This window comes from Vipera ursinii, assembly GCF_947247035.1.
Source record: "Vipera ursinii genome assembly, chromosome: Z".
NCBI classification, from domain to species: domain Eukaryota; kingdom Metazoa; phylum Chordata; class Lepidosauria; order Squamata; family Viperidae; genus Vipera; species Vipera ursinii.
In genome coordinates, this window is record NC_139517.1 from 72,237,457 (window position 1) to 72,253,295 (window position 15,839).

At 35.6% G+C, this 15,839-nt stretch overlaps 1 protein-coding gene across 1 annotated transcript in view; it reads right to left on the reverse strand.

Annotated features, from left to right (window-relative positions):
• Positions 1–15,839, reverse strand: part of ITGA9 (integrin subunit alpha 9) — a gene marked incomplete at its 3' end in the record, with an annotated part of 228,818 nt that overhangs the window by 209,170 nt on the left and 3,809 nt on the right. Inside the window, 3 exon segments of the mRNA XM_083379007.1 lie at positions 3,486–3,609; positions 9,301–9,407; positions 10,253–10,380. Coding sequence (XP_083235133.1) covers positions 3,486–3,609; positions 9,301–9,407; positions 10,253–10,380 — 359 coding nt within the window.

Genomic DNA, 15,839 nt, shown 5'->3' on the forward strand with positions numbered 1-15,839 from the left:
TGAACCACAATTAGTAGCTCACATAACATACAAAACCATTAGTTATGATTTACAAAATACAATGTCCACATTTATGCTTCTCCTCCAGATATGATATGTGTCTGAGTTTGAAAGATAGGAATGTTTTCCACTGAAAGCCCAATTTTAACCAGGGTTAAGAATTATCTATCAGTTAACATTCTTCTTTCCCTATCTTTTGCCATGTCAGGATGCAAATTGAATCAAATCTCTTACATTGGGATTATCTATGATACAGATGTATGACTACATCTATATCAATGCTTGGTCATTCTAATTTAATCCTTTCTAGGGTTAACATTATCTAATACTGTGACATGGTTAACTCTGATGGAGAAAACAGAAAATTTCCCTGAGAAATTTCTATAGTGAGTTCCCCATTTCGAAATATTATCAGTACAGAAGAAAGTACCATGAGGAATGCTGCAGTGTTGATTGGGGGGCTTTATGCTAATGTATGATTTTGTTTTTGCTGAAAGTAATTCATACAAACTTGCCTTGTTAAGAAAATAATGTTCAACAAACACTGAATATCAATGCTCATGGTATTTTTCAGTTTCTATCCCACTCTCAATTTCTAAATTTCTTTAATTGCAGTCTCTAGGCCAGACGTGTCAAACACAAGGCCCGGGGGCCGGATCCGGCCCGCAAAGTGGTTTCATGTGGCCCGTGAAGCCATCCTGGAAACAATGAGGGAATGGCCCCCACTGCCTTGGCCCTGGCCCAGAGACCCTCCTTCTGCCAGAGACCCTCAGATCTGTCCCACTCCTGCCCAGGACCCCATAGGCACCCTTGATGCTAACGATGTAGAGCTGGCCATGCCCACCCAGTAGGCCATACGCACTCTAGCCACGCCCACCCAGTAGGCCACGCCCACCCTGGCCATACCCACCCGGCCCCTTGAGGGCAACCGCAATGCTGATGTGGCCCTCAATGAAATTGAGTTTGACACCCCTGCTCTAGGCCAAGGAACTCAGTTAGTTTCTCAAAGTAAATGAAAAAGGATTATCATAGAAAGACAGGATCTATTGAATTTAAAACACAACTCCTTCTAAGCAATTTATTACATCCATGTCTCTAGAAGATACAGCTAATAAACCTGAATGTTACTGTATTCTCCCAAAGCATACTTGGTCATTCTCTGTGATGGGACAGTTTGGCAACTGAGACACATGCCTAGTCCCCAATTTTCTGTCCAGATTCCAGCACAATTGCATGCTAGCCATGCCAAATCTGTCAATTTTCCACTCACTGCTTTAAAGCAGTTGAGTCAATGCACTACTATTTTTATAGATATTTCTGGCTGATACCTTTTCAAATTAAATTACTGGGTTATTTTTCTCAAACAAACCCCTGCATACTAATCATGGGCTCATCAACACATATTTGTGCTCACCTCTATCTCTGATATTGCATTTATAATACAAATTTATACTATATAACCCTTAAAGCACATCCATCCAAAAGAAGGAGAGTCTTCCAAGTGGGATAATTTTATAGCTTTCTTTACTTTTATTAAAGATGAGCTGAATTCATTGCTGCAAACGTGGAACTAGAAGCAGACAATTATATTCCAAAATGTTGTCTGCAAACAGTTTGCTAATCATCAAAAATATAAATGGTTACTAATTCCAGGCATATAGTTTCCCTTCTATTTTTCTAGCTTAACTAACTGGCATGTATAAAGAAAGAAAAGTTAACTTATAATGTGTAACATCAATTACCAATTGCAAAATCCAATATAGCTCAGTTCTTGCCAAAAAAAATTCTGAAGCTTTTTATTTCACCACTGTCTCAGGTCACATTATGGATTTGGAGAAGAAGCAATCACTGGAAAATCACAGTGCATTAAGGATATAGTCATTCCTAACCTCTATCCAAAATAAATCTAGTCAGTTTCATTTCCTGTCATAAGGAATGAGAGATTTTTCAAAGGATCTCCAGCTCTGACTACATAGGAAAAGAAGAATTGATCAAGACATTGGGGGCGTGGGGAGGGATTTTTCTTGCTGCAATAAATCATGAATCGTTAAATACTCTACAAAAGGAGTTATAAATCACACGAGGCCATAAATTACGTGAGCACGACGGGATATATACAAGCTAAGCTAAATCCAAGCAAACCACAGTTTGAGTTAATGCAATCCAGTCCACAATGGATACCTTTTTTTTCAAACTAGTCAACTAGTCTTGTGTCTTGATACTCAAGAGACTGGGGGGAAATCACTTCATTTCAACGTTCTTCTCTTCAACTTCTAATTCACCCAGAGGAAGGCAATAAAAAGTACTTTTTAAAAAAAACCCAAATATCCCAGAAAGTACATTCTAGAATTTTTTTTCTAATTTGTTAGTCTCTAGAGCAGGGGTCTTCAAACCTGGCCCTTTTATGACTTGTGGACTTCAACTCCCAGTCTGAAGACCCCTGCTCTAGACAGACACCCATCTTCCTTAACTGACCTATCAAATATCTTGCATTATGAAGTACATAATGCAAGTCAAGAGTCACCTAGAACCATAAGATAGGCTGCTTATAAATTTCATAAAATAAATAAATAATTGATAAGATGAAGTACAAATGAATTATTCCTTTGTTAATACATAATGAGCAAGGTATGTGACACGTGATTAGACAGTAATATTCAAAAATCAAAAGGGAAGGGTCCTGATAAAATGTATAGTGTGGCCCAAGGAGATCAAGATGGCAAGGGAAATGAAGAAGAAGAGAAGGAGAAGAGGATGAACAGAACCAAAGCAAGGACTGCTTGCTTTAGCAGTTAGACTGCAGTTCTCTGGTGATAAAGCATAAGCTGGTTTTGTATACAGAGTTGAATGGGAAGGATTTCAGACACAACTGAAAAAGTCTGCAGCTGTTTAGTACACAGTTCTTCATTCGGTGGGCACAGGGACTCGCTTCACAGCCTGTGGAATTCAAAAAAGCAGGGTCCACGCCACACTAAGAAAATCACTGATTCAAGTCAAACAACTGGCTCTATTTAACAGGTGGTGCAACACTCCATACATTTACACAAAATGGAAAGAATGGAGAAAAATATACCCTTTAAAATCTGAACATGTAGAGCCTTTTTTTAAACACAATCATTCAAAAGTCAAATACTGATATTGCCTTCCAAGGAACTTCAAGACCAGCCTTTAACACACTGGAACAGTTAGACAGCAATTACCAAAAGTTAACTCTCGGTATTGTCCTTCCCCATCCCAGTGCCTCCAGATGTTCTTGGAATTACAATCCCAACGTATCTGGAAAGCACAAGAAAACTAAAATTGTCCTCTATTTTTATATTGTAACAGGACAGTAGTACTACAGTTAAGTCATAATTTAATTTACAAGATAATTAGAGCATTCTAAAAGTACTGATTGCCACAACTGTAATTAATAGGGGGAATGTAATTATAAAACCCATCACAAGTATTAGCACAGATAATGAAAAATAAATATGCCACTTTACCTTCATAACAAGGCATTAACTTTTTGCCATTCAATCCAAGGTTTGGAGGGATGATGTTGCAAAAACCATGAGGAAGGATATACTCAGTTTCATAGTAGACATTTTTCCAACGATGGGCACAGGCCTAAAGAAAAAGAGAAAACACTTTAAAAATTTTGTTAGTGGTTGGAATTTTTTTTTCAAGAAAGTAGTAGGATAAATATCTAGCTAACTGGCAACACCTACATTAATTATGTCAATCTTAAATTGCAAAGGTAGACCTGATTATTTCTTGGATGTAAACCACCAAGAAATCCCAAAGATAAATTATAAATTGGAGACAAGGCAATAACAAACTATTTGTATATTGCTGCCAAAAGAACCCTACACAGATGTGCTCATAAAGCCAGCGGGATTTTAACTAGTCTCTGAAGAAAATTTACATATGCTTCCTTTATACCATGATTGGGTAAACTTTTTTTCAGATGTGGGCTGAATAGCAGGATTATGAGTAGGTCCATAGTTAAAAGTGGATCCAAACTTTCCTTCTCTTTCTAATCTTGTAATCCTAACCCTACAAAGCAAAAAAAAAAGAAGAAGAAGAAGAATGAAACTCTCTTATCAGAAACTACAATCCTTGATCCACAATTTGCTCATTCCAAAAACAGACAATGAATTTCAGGCTCAATTTGTTGCTCTGTTCAAAAATCTAATTTTATTTACTAATCTGAGATTAATCCCACAATCCTCCTGATACCCTTAGTCCTATATAAAGAACTTTTATGGCAGAATATGGAATACTAAAATGCCTCTTTATACAGCTCTCTCCTTTGATAGATAGATGTACATAAGCAACCTTATAAGAAACTGAACTTGGTTTTTGCTCTGGGTTCTGTCTAACCCAGTTATGGTTTTTTATTTCATTTTTAATTCCATATATTTGCTATATTTTAATATATATTTTTAAAAAATCATAAAAAATATATTTTAATGTTCAGGAAGTAGCTCTTTTTCTTAAGTATTGCCACTATAAATGCAAAATACAAACAAACTTTCTCCTGGAAGATGGCATTCCATAGGCAACATACAACATTAAGGTCAAATTTCTACAAATCTCCAGAGGAAACTGGACAAGCAAACATATTTCAAGGGAAAAAAAGGAATATTTAATACAAGAAAAATATAGCTAGCATAAACTATAGCAATAAAAAGTTCTTTTAAAACAAAATAAAGTAAATGAAGCTTCCCAATGCTACAATTTCTAAAATGTTTACTTGTTTCTATATCTGGAGAAAATGCCACTCACCTCTACCAATAACCTAACTTAAATACAGATGAAGAAGGACATTTATGGCATACAAACCATTTGGATAAGTTGATTCAGCACATTAAGCCAAAACCACATATACTTGTAGTACCAGAAGAATATGTGAATGCTACTAATGAATCAGTTCTCTAATGAAATATATTTAAGATTATAGAATAAGAGGACACATGGCTAATGGGTACATCTGATCTCAACAACAGGGCTTCATAGATTTCAAGTCAATTCATTCATTATGTTTTCCTCATGCAATACAACATGCCATAAATTGGTTTATTTGATTTTGGCTTAATATACTAAGCCCAGCCACTATGATCTGCAAATCAGAGATGTCATCATTTGCTCCCTGCCTTCAGCAAATGCTCAGGTCTGTAATCCTACTTCAATGTTCTTGAGGACAGAGACAAATGGGTTTGTGCTTTTACTCATTCTTTAATTGTTTCAGAAGAGGGTAGCAGCACAGGGAAGAAACATATTTCACAATAAATATAATAAATACATGGTATAGCAAAATTAAGACAGGTGGTTCTTCTCCAAGTTCTTTTTTTATACAAGTTTTATTGATTTTTTAATATTTACATATACATGTATTTGTGAAGCAATATGGTGGTTGGGTAGTCAAAATAACAAATAACAAGTTGTAAATAGTTCAGGTTACATCAACAAGGATTCCCTCTCTGATTCCCTTAGTTATCATGTAGTCAAAATAGTCAAGTTAATACACTTCTAGTTGTAACCTAGTCAATTAACAAAATTTTCAATATATTTTCACTAATACATATCAATATCCTGTTTTTAAATTTTATCTAATTGCAATAGAATATTCAAGAATAGCCTATAGTATACAAAAGAAAGTTTAATTTTTGGGTAACTCACAATTCCCTATTTCAATAAAGAATAATTCTCTTGTCTACAAAACTTACATTGTTCATTACAAAACATTGTTATGTTTTACCATTAAAGTCTAGCTTTCATCTTAACAAATCACCAATTATTAGAAGTATATTTTTATCTTAACCGTTCAATTATTAAAATACTATCTTTTATATATAAAATTCTAGATTCTATAATATAGTTTAAAAGTAACAACTAATATATTCTATACGTCATTTTAACCGTACAACAATTGTTAAAATACTACCATTTGATATATCATTCCAAACTCTATAATATAGTTCAGAATTATATTCTAAGAGCTTACTTTTGTTTTCCCTTACAGATCTAAAAGCTAAATGTAGAATCAGTTATATTTTAGAGATTCCCCTTAATCCATTGAAAGGTATGTATCTTTAGGAATCCCAAAAAAGAAACAAGTTCAGTTTTTTAAATCTAACTCTTGCTTTCCTTTTGTACCAATCAGGCTTCCCTCTTGGCATCTTTAAATTCTCAAATGTATCTTCCTTTCTTCCTATACCCCTTATTTGAATCCAGGGAACGTATCCAAATGTCAATTTTGCAAGGAAAATGTCCCCTTTGTAGCCATTGTAGTTTTGCTTTGATAGTTCAGCTTTTGATGATTGATGTAATATAGTTGTCATTAGATCAGTCAAGTCTTTTTGTTCTTCCAATTCCATCTGGGTTAGGTAGAAAGTAGTAACTGGTGTTATGGTTGTCATTTGATTAGTTGAATTCTCAATATAGTGCATTTGAAGGCCTTTAGTGTTTTCAAATGCACTATATTGCTTTCTTCAGGCGCTGTTGCTTTTTGAGTTGTAAGTTTTGTAGCTGCCATTAAAGTTTGGACTTTAAGGTTTTCTGTATGTTGCTTTTGCTGTTCTTTGAAATCTCCTATTTTAGTTTCCACTTCTTCTATTTGGTTTTGGGTTATCTTTTCCTCATTTAAACTCAGAATTTGGTGGCTTTGAGTTGTCAGATTTTTCTTGCAGTTTGGCTTTAATATGCTCTGTCATTGCCAAAATCGTGTCCAGTATCAGTTTATAGTCAAGTGGTGGGATATATTCACCCATTTTGTTATTGTTTGCAGCTAAATCTTCCATGGAGGCTATTTTAATAAGAATCAAGGATTATCCACCTCTGAAAGAGATAATGTCAAGGACAGCTCTGTTATTCAGTCAGCTCTCACAACAGGAAAAAGTTTACTTGCTGTACCAACTTTTGCCACAAGATGTCATCAATGACATATAAAATGCAATGTAAAAACTTCCTTTTTTCCCCAAATTAATATAGAACTTTTGTAGCATTAGTCCAATTTTTTCCCTTAATTCGCAGCTTAGAGAGAAAATAGGATAGTGGATCCCCAGCAAAAAATAGGAGCTTTTTGGTAAATACAGATGAAATTGCTTAAATTCTTTGCTGAATTAATTAAATTTCTTTTAAAGCTTTAAGGTTTTAAGATTTGTTCCCAGAGTAGATATTCACTGTTTTTTTAAAAACTCGGGAAAGAAATTTTCAGGAAAGTCCCACAGGAAGATGGTTAAGGGAATAGGAAAGGTAAAGGCTCACTCAGGTCCTCCAGATTGCTTCTTAGTGCTGGGTAGTGCTTTTGGCTTTCAGCAGGGAGCGGCTTAGTGATTGGCCATCTTTATGGCCGGTCTCTTCTTCGAGGCAAAAGAGATTGTCCTGGATTCAAGCGGAGGGCTGCCGCCCTTCCGCAATCGCAGGGAAGGTCTCCTCTTGGTAATCGTCCCTCCAGGGTGATTTTTTACCCTTTTCAGGGTCCTCCAAAAAAGAAACGGATGGCAGGAAGCGGACTGTTCCTGCGCGTCCAGAAGCACCCCGTGTGCGAACCGGAAGCCTGGTGGTTCTTCTCCAAGTTCTAATGACTGTCCCCAATTAGCACTTTTCCAACATTAGCACTGGATGAAGTTTTCCTCTCTTTTTTTAAACATTTAAGTTAAAGCAAACACCAATCCTCAGGTTGATACTTCAAAATCCAAATCACTTACCAAAATTATATTTGAAATATATGTTGTCAGCGATTTATCAATCACTGGCCTTCCATTTAGTCTTCTATTCCAAGCTGATATTTAACAGATACATGATTTAATATGGCATAGCCAGTCATGTTTCAGATAAAACATCTCAAAGAAAAAACCAACATTTCATCATGAAAAAAATAATTTATTTAAAAACAGCACTAAAATCACACCATTTGCTGTCTAATTCTAATTTAGTCTTGATTCATACATATCAATGCTAACAATGGTTTTCATCAGGTGGAGAACTATGTGAAGGTACCTCTTTCTACATTAAAACAACATACTCTGCATTAAGGTCCATTAAGGCGGAAACATCCTTTGTATAATGTCTCCATATTAACATTTTGTGGTAATACACATAGGTAGTTATGGGAGGGAGGGAGGGAGGGAGGGAGGGAGGGAGGGAGAGAGAGAGAGAGAAAGTAAGTAGGTTTAAAGAGCTGTTGAGACATTCTTTAAAGTATTTTTTTTGGAATATCAAAGGTATTCCAAAGTTTTATTTCATATAATTGCAACTCAGCTTTCCTAGATCATACTAAGTTATACGTGTAACAAAGCATGTTGAAAAAGGCTGCAATTCATCAGAATATGTGTATTCTGGTAATAGAAAAATCCTCATTACTACAATATGTCTATGCATGTTTGAAAGAGGCTACACAAGGGTACTGAAAGAGGAAAAACTTTTAATCAGAGAATGTTCATCAGGTTTCCAATAAATGATCTTAATCAAAGTACCTAGCTGTGTATAAAGAGTCTTCAGCTGAGATTTTTCTGGTTAAGATTAAATGAATTTAGAGTGTATTTGGGGATGCAAATGGCCTTGGACCTCCCAGCAGGTTCTGATGAACTTATTTTGGTTCTGATGAACCTCTGAAGAACTTCTTGTGCAATGAACCATAGTATTCTTTGGAGGCAGGAGTAAAATCAATTGGTACAGTAAACTGGAAGTGAATCCAGATGAGACAAACCATTCACAATCCAACCTTGACTATTCTGCAGAACTGTAATTCTCAGCCATTTGCCATCAAGAACAGCACACTTCATTGTTGTAAAATGTCACCTTCCACTGACGTTTTTCATCATTGAAAAATTTACCTTCCACTAACTTCTTGGTTACTAATTACAAAAAGACTATCCGTTAAAATGTGTAGGAATATCAATATTCACTTATTTCATTTTTAGCTTAAACATAAAGCAGGAAATATAAAATTATGAAACATAAGATTATAAAGTCTTCACACATGCATAACATCTATGCATATTTTTTAAAAGGAAATAAAAAGAACAGGCTTATTCACAGAAACACAAGGTGACATTCATTCTGTTCCAAGTGCTAAATCTACAATTTGAAAAGGAAGCCCTGGGGATGACAGAAGCAGGTGTAATTGCTTTGAAGCTGCCTTTCTAGATGCAAGCTTTGTCCTCAGGATGCAATTTACCTTCCTCCCAAAGGAAGCAGAGAATTAACTAAATTCTCATCAGTCTCTGGCACAGCATAATTGTTCCCACACGTTTTATATCAATGTCAATATGACATTTCCCACTTCAATGAGATCAAGGGAAAACAACTTACCAATATACTTCCTCCAACCGTTGGCTGTCTTGCCAGACTGACACCCATCCATTCATCATCTCTATCTTCTTTACATGTCTTTCCACAGAATGTTCCTCGAACATTAGCTAAAACAAATGCAGGAAGGGTGAGAATTTAGAAAGGATGAGGATGGCAATAAAGTATCTCTACTGGGAATGGCACTACAGATAACTAACCATTATTTTTTCCATCTGGTGGATTCAGAATTATTAATCTTAGCATAGTACACTTATCAATAAAGGAAATACTTCTTTAAAAATGTTTACCAAGTTCATCAGAGACTGGCAATTCTTGGTCAATCCTGGTATTAGACATTCCATTGAAAACCTACATGAAATCATTATTAAAATATTGGCTAAGAAGAGTTACTTTCTAAAATGTTACAGTGGGAATTATATCAAGAAAGGAAGGATCTAATCTTTCTTAGCCAACTGAGTCGTTTTCTTGCAAATTCCCACCAGCTGTCATTCATAGACACTCAGGTTGTACTATCACAGAGGGTGGCAGGAAACATGGAGAGCAAATCATTCCAGAAATGGCAGTTCTACTGTTTTTTTCCTATCATCAACTTCAGAAAACTATTAGATCAAAGCACTAAGAGCTCTTTGGGGTCATAAAAAAGAGGACAAAGGGGGAAGAACTGGGAAAATACCGACATCTGAGGCAGAAATGCCTATTTCCATATTACTTTGGTTCTTCAAGCTAACAGAAAATAAAAGCAGGTAAGGAGGACCATATTCCGCCCAATGAGTCTAATTCCAATGCCCTCCCATACTATACTATCTAGTTTAAGAAGGCCGTTTCCTGTACATCAACTTGTAGATGAAGCATAGTCAGATTTTATGTAGAAGGTTCTATGTTTCTTTGGAAGAAAAAAAATGTATTCAAAACAAATAAAGTGAAAGTGAAAGGGTTGTACACTCATGCATACCTCGACCCATATCCAGCTCTGTGCACCTCTTATCAGGGTTAGTGTGAACCCGACATTTGAATACAGCTCCTGGGGACTTAAGAGAAGCACTGTACTTAGAATCTGCCTTTGGGGCACCAACCAAGACCCTGAAAATCAAGAGCAAATAAATGTTTAACATCAGGAGAAGCAAATACACAAGTTTTACAGTGGCAACTCTCTTTTTCATCTCCTATTTTCCCTCCAGCCATGTGAATCAACAATCCCCCAAAGCAGTAAGATAAGACAAAGCCTTTCCTTCAATAAATCCATGAAATATTTGAAGGAGTAGAAAACCCCAAAATAATGGCAAACTGAAAATGTTTCTAAGTAATATGTTCTCATCCCCCAAAATAAACTGCTAGGAAAGAACAAGAACAAAAGTTATAGCTTGGCCTTTTGATATAGTGATATGATGGGAAAGCCATAATTTATTACTTAAAGCAGGAAAATCTGTCATTTGCCCCTAGATCCAGAAGACTGTAGGCAGTAAAATCTGACCTTACTTATCACCTAAGAGATTTCATTGCTATTAAACAAGAACTAATCAAGAAACAATCATTCCAGCCTGAAATGAACGGAAAAGTTGGTTTGAATAAAGACACATTTGATTTCAGCCTACTGCAACATATAAACCCTGTCATTGTAATTCTAAGTTTATAAATTAGTATAATCCATTAACTCAACCGACTGTTCATTCAATAAATAAAGGAGACAATATGAATTATGCATATGTCATAAAGTGTATGAATTACCAACAAACACAAGAATTCTAACATTCAGAAAAGTCCATGCGTCTTCCATTTATCCAAAACTGATTTCTGGAATAAACCCACTAAAACACAAGTTCTACTATAAATTTATATTCCCTTTCTCCCATCCACCCCAACCCTTCCCACACGGTTCTTCTCAGGTCTGTAGCATGGTTGCTAAAAGAAAAGAATTGCCCTTAAACAGGACTGGGCAACACTTGGAATACAGACTCCACACATTCCTAAAAGCTATGGGACACTATCCACTGACACCATGATAACACTAAAAGGGCAGGGGTGTTTTTTAACTATTTGTTTTCAGAGATATATGTTGGAATGGGTACAAGTGGCCTCTCACTCCCACACTTAAAATCTCTAAGGTATCTGAATGCCCCCCAAATTATATAATTTTGCTGTCACAATTTGGGACTGCTGGGGACTAAAAATAATTCACTCCTATCTTAAGGGTACAACATATAATTAATTTACAGCGCTAATTACCTCCTCTTTACTAGTTTTGTACATTAATAAAACGGGGAGGATAGATAGACAAACAAAAATATACACTTAGAAAAATAAGACAAGAATGTTTTTTTTGGCTATAACTGGCTTCACCAAAACCCAGAAAACTACATACTTAACCTTAAACAAACATTAGAGGTGGTGGTGACTATATTAACAGTTTAATTTCTCCTGAGTTTCGGAGGCTAAACTATTAAATTGTATGATTCTAACAAAGGCTATCTTCTAACTAACAATCTTTTTACAAATGAGAATAACTAATGATCCAAATTCTTAAATTACAGCAAATTACAAAGTCAACAAACTTTGCTGCTTCCATCTGACTAAAATGCCAAATAGCTCACCTGTACATCTGTATGACTGTATTTCATTCTTTTAACTGACTGATTCTCAGAACTCAGAAACAGTCATGAACAGCCATTCATAAATATATATATATATATATATATATATATATATATAAATTTGCAGCACCCAAATCTAAATTATAAGCAACTGGTAAGAAAAAATGCAGAAATTACGAGCTGGAACTAACTGGCACATGCAGTTATATTTTAGCTTTTTATGAATTCTTTTCCACGTTTCATTATAGCAAAATATCACGAAAGTGCTTTTTCCAGAAGACAACTGGCCTTTCTTGGCTTTTTCTTTGAAAATGTTTTGCTTCTCATCCAAGAAGCTTCTTCAATAGAATAGAACAGAAGACGTTTTCTTGGATGTGAAGTGAAACATTTAAAAAAACAAACCCAAGAAGTCCATTTGCCTTTTGGGAAAAGCACTTTTGGGACCTCCATGACTAGGATCATTGAGAATCTCCACAGGCATCATGGCCCGCCCCAAAAAAATCAGATTTCTGGTGTTACTTTTTGTTTATTGAATGAAATGGTTTGGTTTAACGAAGTTGAAAAGTTCTATTATTGTTTTATTATTGAACATAAAGATTGAATATAATTATTTAAAGAACCGTGTTCTTTAAATAATGTTTAAATAATGTTTGGTATGTTTCTTACCAAACACAGTATTAATTTTAGTCACAGGATTGATCACACAAATTCATTTTATCATTTCAAGGGGGCATAGTATCTAAAATATGAGAATTTCTGGCATAAAGTTTAATGTATCTTGATTTAGTGAGAGAATCCAATTTAAAGATGATGTGGAGACAAGAAGCCTTCTTAAAATGGCCCAGTTCTAGCTAGTGGGAAAGAAATCTATAGTGTAGGAAAAGAAATCAACTGATCACTTTACTTTTAAGCGCTAAAACAATTGGTCTAGCACAAGTAATCTTTTGAAAACATTTAGCACACTTCTAAAATAATTCTGTCTGTTCTTGGTCTGAGTAAAAGAAAACGTTATCTTGCAAATGTGCCAAATATTTCCAGAAGGCTACTGGAAAGAAAGTAACCTTGATCTTGGGACTATATTATATTTTATCTAATGAAAATAATCATAGCAATATCCACAAAGCACAACGACTATGCATTAGTATTCTTCCAACAAAATGTTTTTTTTCTGAACTATGATCTATGGCAAAGACATAACTGGGATTTCTGCTTGTGGCTGACTTAAATTAATAGAAGCACATAATGCAGAAATCATTGTTATTAATCTGAGGCATGATCCCAACTTAAATATATTAAAATCCTACTACTGTAAGTGTAAGAATTAAGCATTTTGGTAAATATCCTCCCGTGAAATCAAATGGAATTAAATATTTTTTCAATGCCAATTTTGCATTCTTCTCTGCAGAATGCAATAGTTTCCACTGCTGAGTTAATTTAAATAACTGAATTGGCAAAGTAAGACACTGCAACCAATATCAGTCTCAAAAGAGAATCTTCAATTTATTTTCCATGTAACTGAACCAATCCCATTCATTTCCACAAGTTTTGTCCTGGCCACAATATATGGCAGAAAATTATTTTGTTAATTATATGGGAAAATATATAAAACAGGAAAAAAGTTGGTTGGTTTTGTTTTGTTTTGTTATGATTACATCATGTCCAGCCTGATGGCTCAGTGTTAAAATCAATGGGATTTCCAGATAACCGTCCTGCCCACGGATTCTCTGTTTGCAAGTATTACCTGATCATTGCTAAGAAGCTTCTTTGGAAACCTAAATATATGGTATCTATAAGAAGAGGCACACATTAAAGTGTGACTAATGTCAGAGAGCAGACAAAAATGTCAGTCTGCTGAAGTTGAGGAGTGCTCTGAAAGCATGTAATAAGGGTTATTTGCTTAACTCAGACATGTCAAATTTGCAATGTCACGTGACGTCGTGCGACATATCAGAACATTTTCCTCATTGCTAGCAGTGGGGTGGGCACGGTTTCCTCGTGACACGTCCGGCCCGAGGGCTGGCAGTTTGACACCCCTGGCTTAACTAGATGAATTCCTTAAAACTAAGACACCCAGACAAACAGATAGTGTCCAGTCTATCTGTTCATAAGCATAAAATACTTGAAACAGTGCATTTCAGGGCAACAGTTTTTGAATCAAAGTACCTTGAATATTCTAACTTAAAGAATGCATGGAAAATTTGGGACCTATTATTACCATGTGATGGGAAGTGTCAAAGATCCTACACCAGTTGTATTCACAAAGTTGTGGTTGCAGCAGCACCACTGCTGTCAGCCAATTATGATTTCCAATGCTCCCCATCATTTCCCCACAAGCAAAGTCAATAGGGAAGCTAGCAGGAAGTCATACATCATTCCATTCCCACTGCTCTTTTACCCACACCTGGTGATTGTGTTTTTTCTTTAGGTAAGTAAATGCTGAAAAAAGGAATGGGTCATAGGTTATTTAGTTAATAATAATCATGATGACTATTTATTGTTATTACTGTATTATTTTCAGTACAGTAGGCAGTAAGTCACCAAATATCAACTTGTAAGAAAGTAATAATGAGAGAATTCTGCAACTGATAATTTGTTGATGGGATTTCTAGACTAAGAGGCATCTAGATGGCAATGGAGGACAACGAAATGCTAATCAAGAAACAGTTGGACCCAACAGAATCACCAGAAACTTCTTTAGAACATAAAAAGTAGAGTCTGCAGTATAAAGGTTAAACTTTTACATACATTTAGTAAGCCAACCTCCTAACCAACCTCACATATGTTAGCCCTTTGAGATAGTCCAGACAAGAAGCATAACTATGAATATTAAAGTTACCTTTATTAGGTACAGGATTATATTAACAGAATATTAAAAGTCTGAAAATACGTCTCTCCTCATCTCCTTTTAGTCTCCAGAAAACTAGAGAAGACCCCTTCTGAAAGGCTTCTCACACACAACCTTCCTTCTGTGGACCAAGATATCTTTTACATGATGTTTGTCTAGTGTTCAGCACTTCCTTCTGTCTCCCAAGGTCATTCCTGCATACCATTTCACATATGATACCAGATTCCTAAAGTTTTTTTTCTAAAAGAACATGAATAGTGTAGTCTGTGTGCATACACACTCATACATGCAATTCCTATCAGCACAATTTATGCTATGAAAATCTTCACTAATGGCATCTTTGACTGGCATATAAAACACTAAGTTTCTTCAATCAATGGCTGTTAGTGAATCATTTTTAGCTTCATGGTTCCTGTCTCTTGTGGCTGTCCCACTTTTAAAAACAAGAGCCGCATATATACCATGAAACAGTAAGAAAGAGGTCTTTCAATCTCTTTCAATTTCTTGCCCAATATTATTTGAACAGCTCCATCCATATCAGTAAACACTCCAAAGGAAGTTGACAAGCAAAGTCCAAATGTCCCTGTGTATCAAAGACATGACAGCCATTCATTTTAGGGGCTGACTCTAAAGTTGAATGCATCTATTGATATCACAATGTGCTACAGTTCCAAGGCTACTGGTTTAAGAAATAGAGCACCATCTATCAGAAAGAAATACAGGCAAGCATTGTGAACATTTGCAGGAAGGCAGGCAAATGAGTCCTACCTTCATTCAAAGGTTTCCAGGTGAATTTAGCTTCATTTGATCTAGAGCAGACATGTCAAACTTGTGACGTCGCGCAACATATCGGGACAGTTTTGCCATTGCCGGCAATGGGGTGGGCGCCTAGAGAGTTAAATTACAGACAATCCCTACAAGAAGAAGAAAAATGCATATACATTCTTTCTCCCACAGCTCTTTGGATTTACATATAATAAACATCTCCCCAGTAAATACCAAAATAGGGAGAAAGCTGCTGTGGGTGGCATAATTTTTAATCATTGCTTAAAGTTTTTCTCTCTTTGTTCTGTCATGGTCTTGTATGCCTATAGTTGTTTACAGAA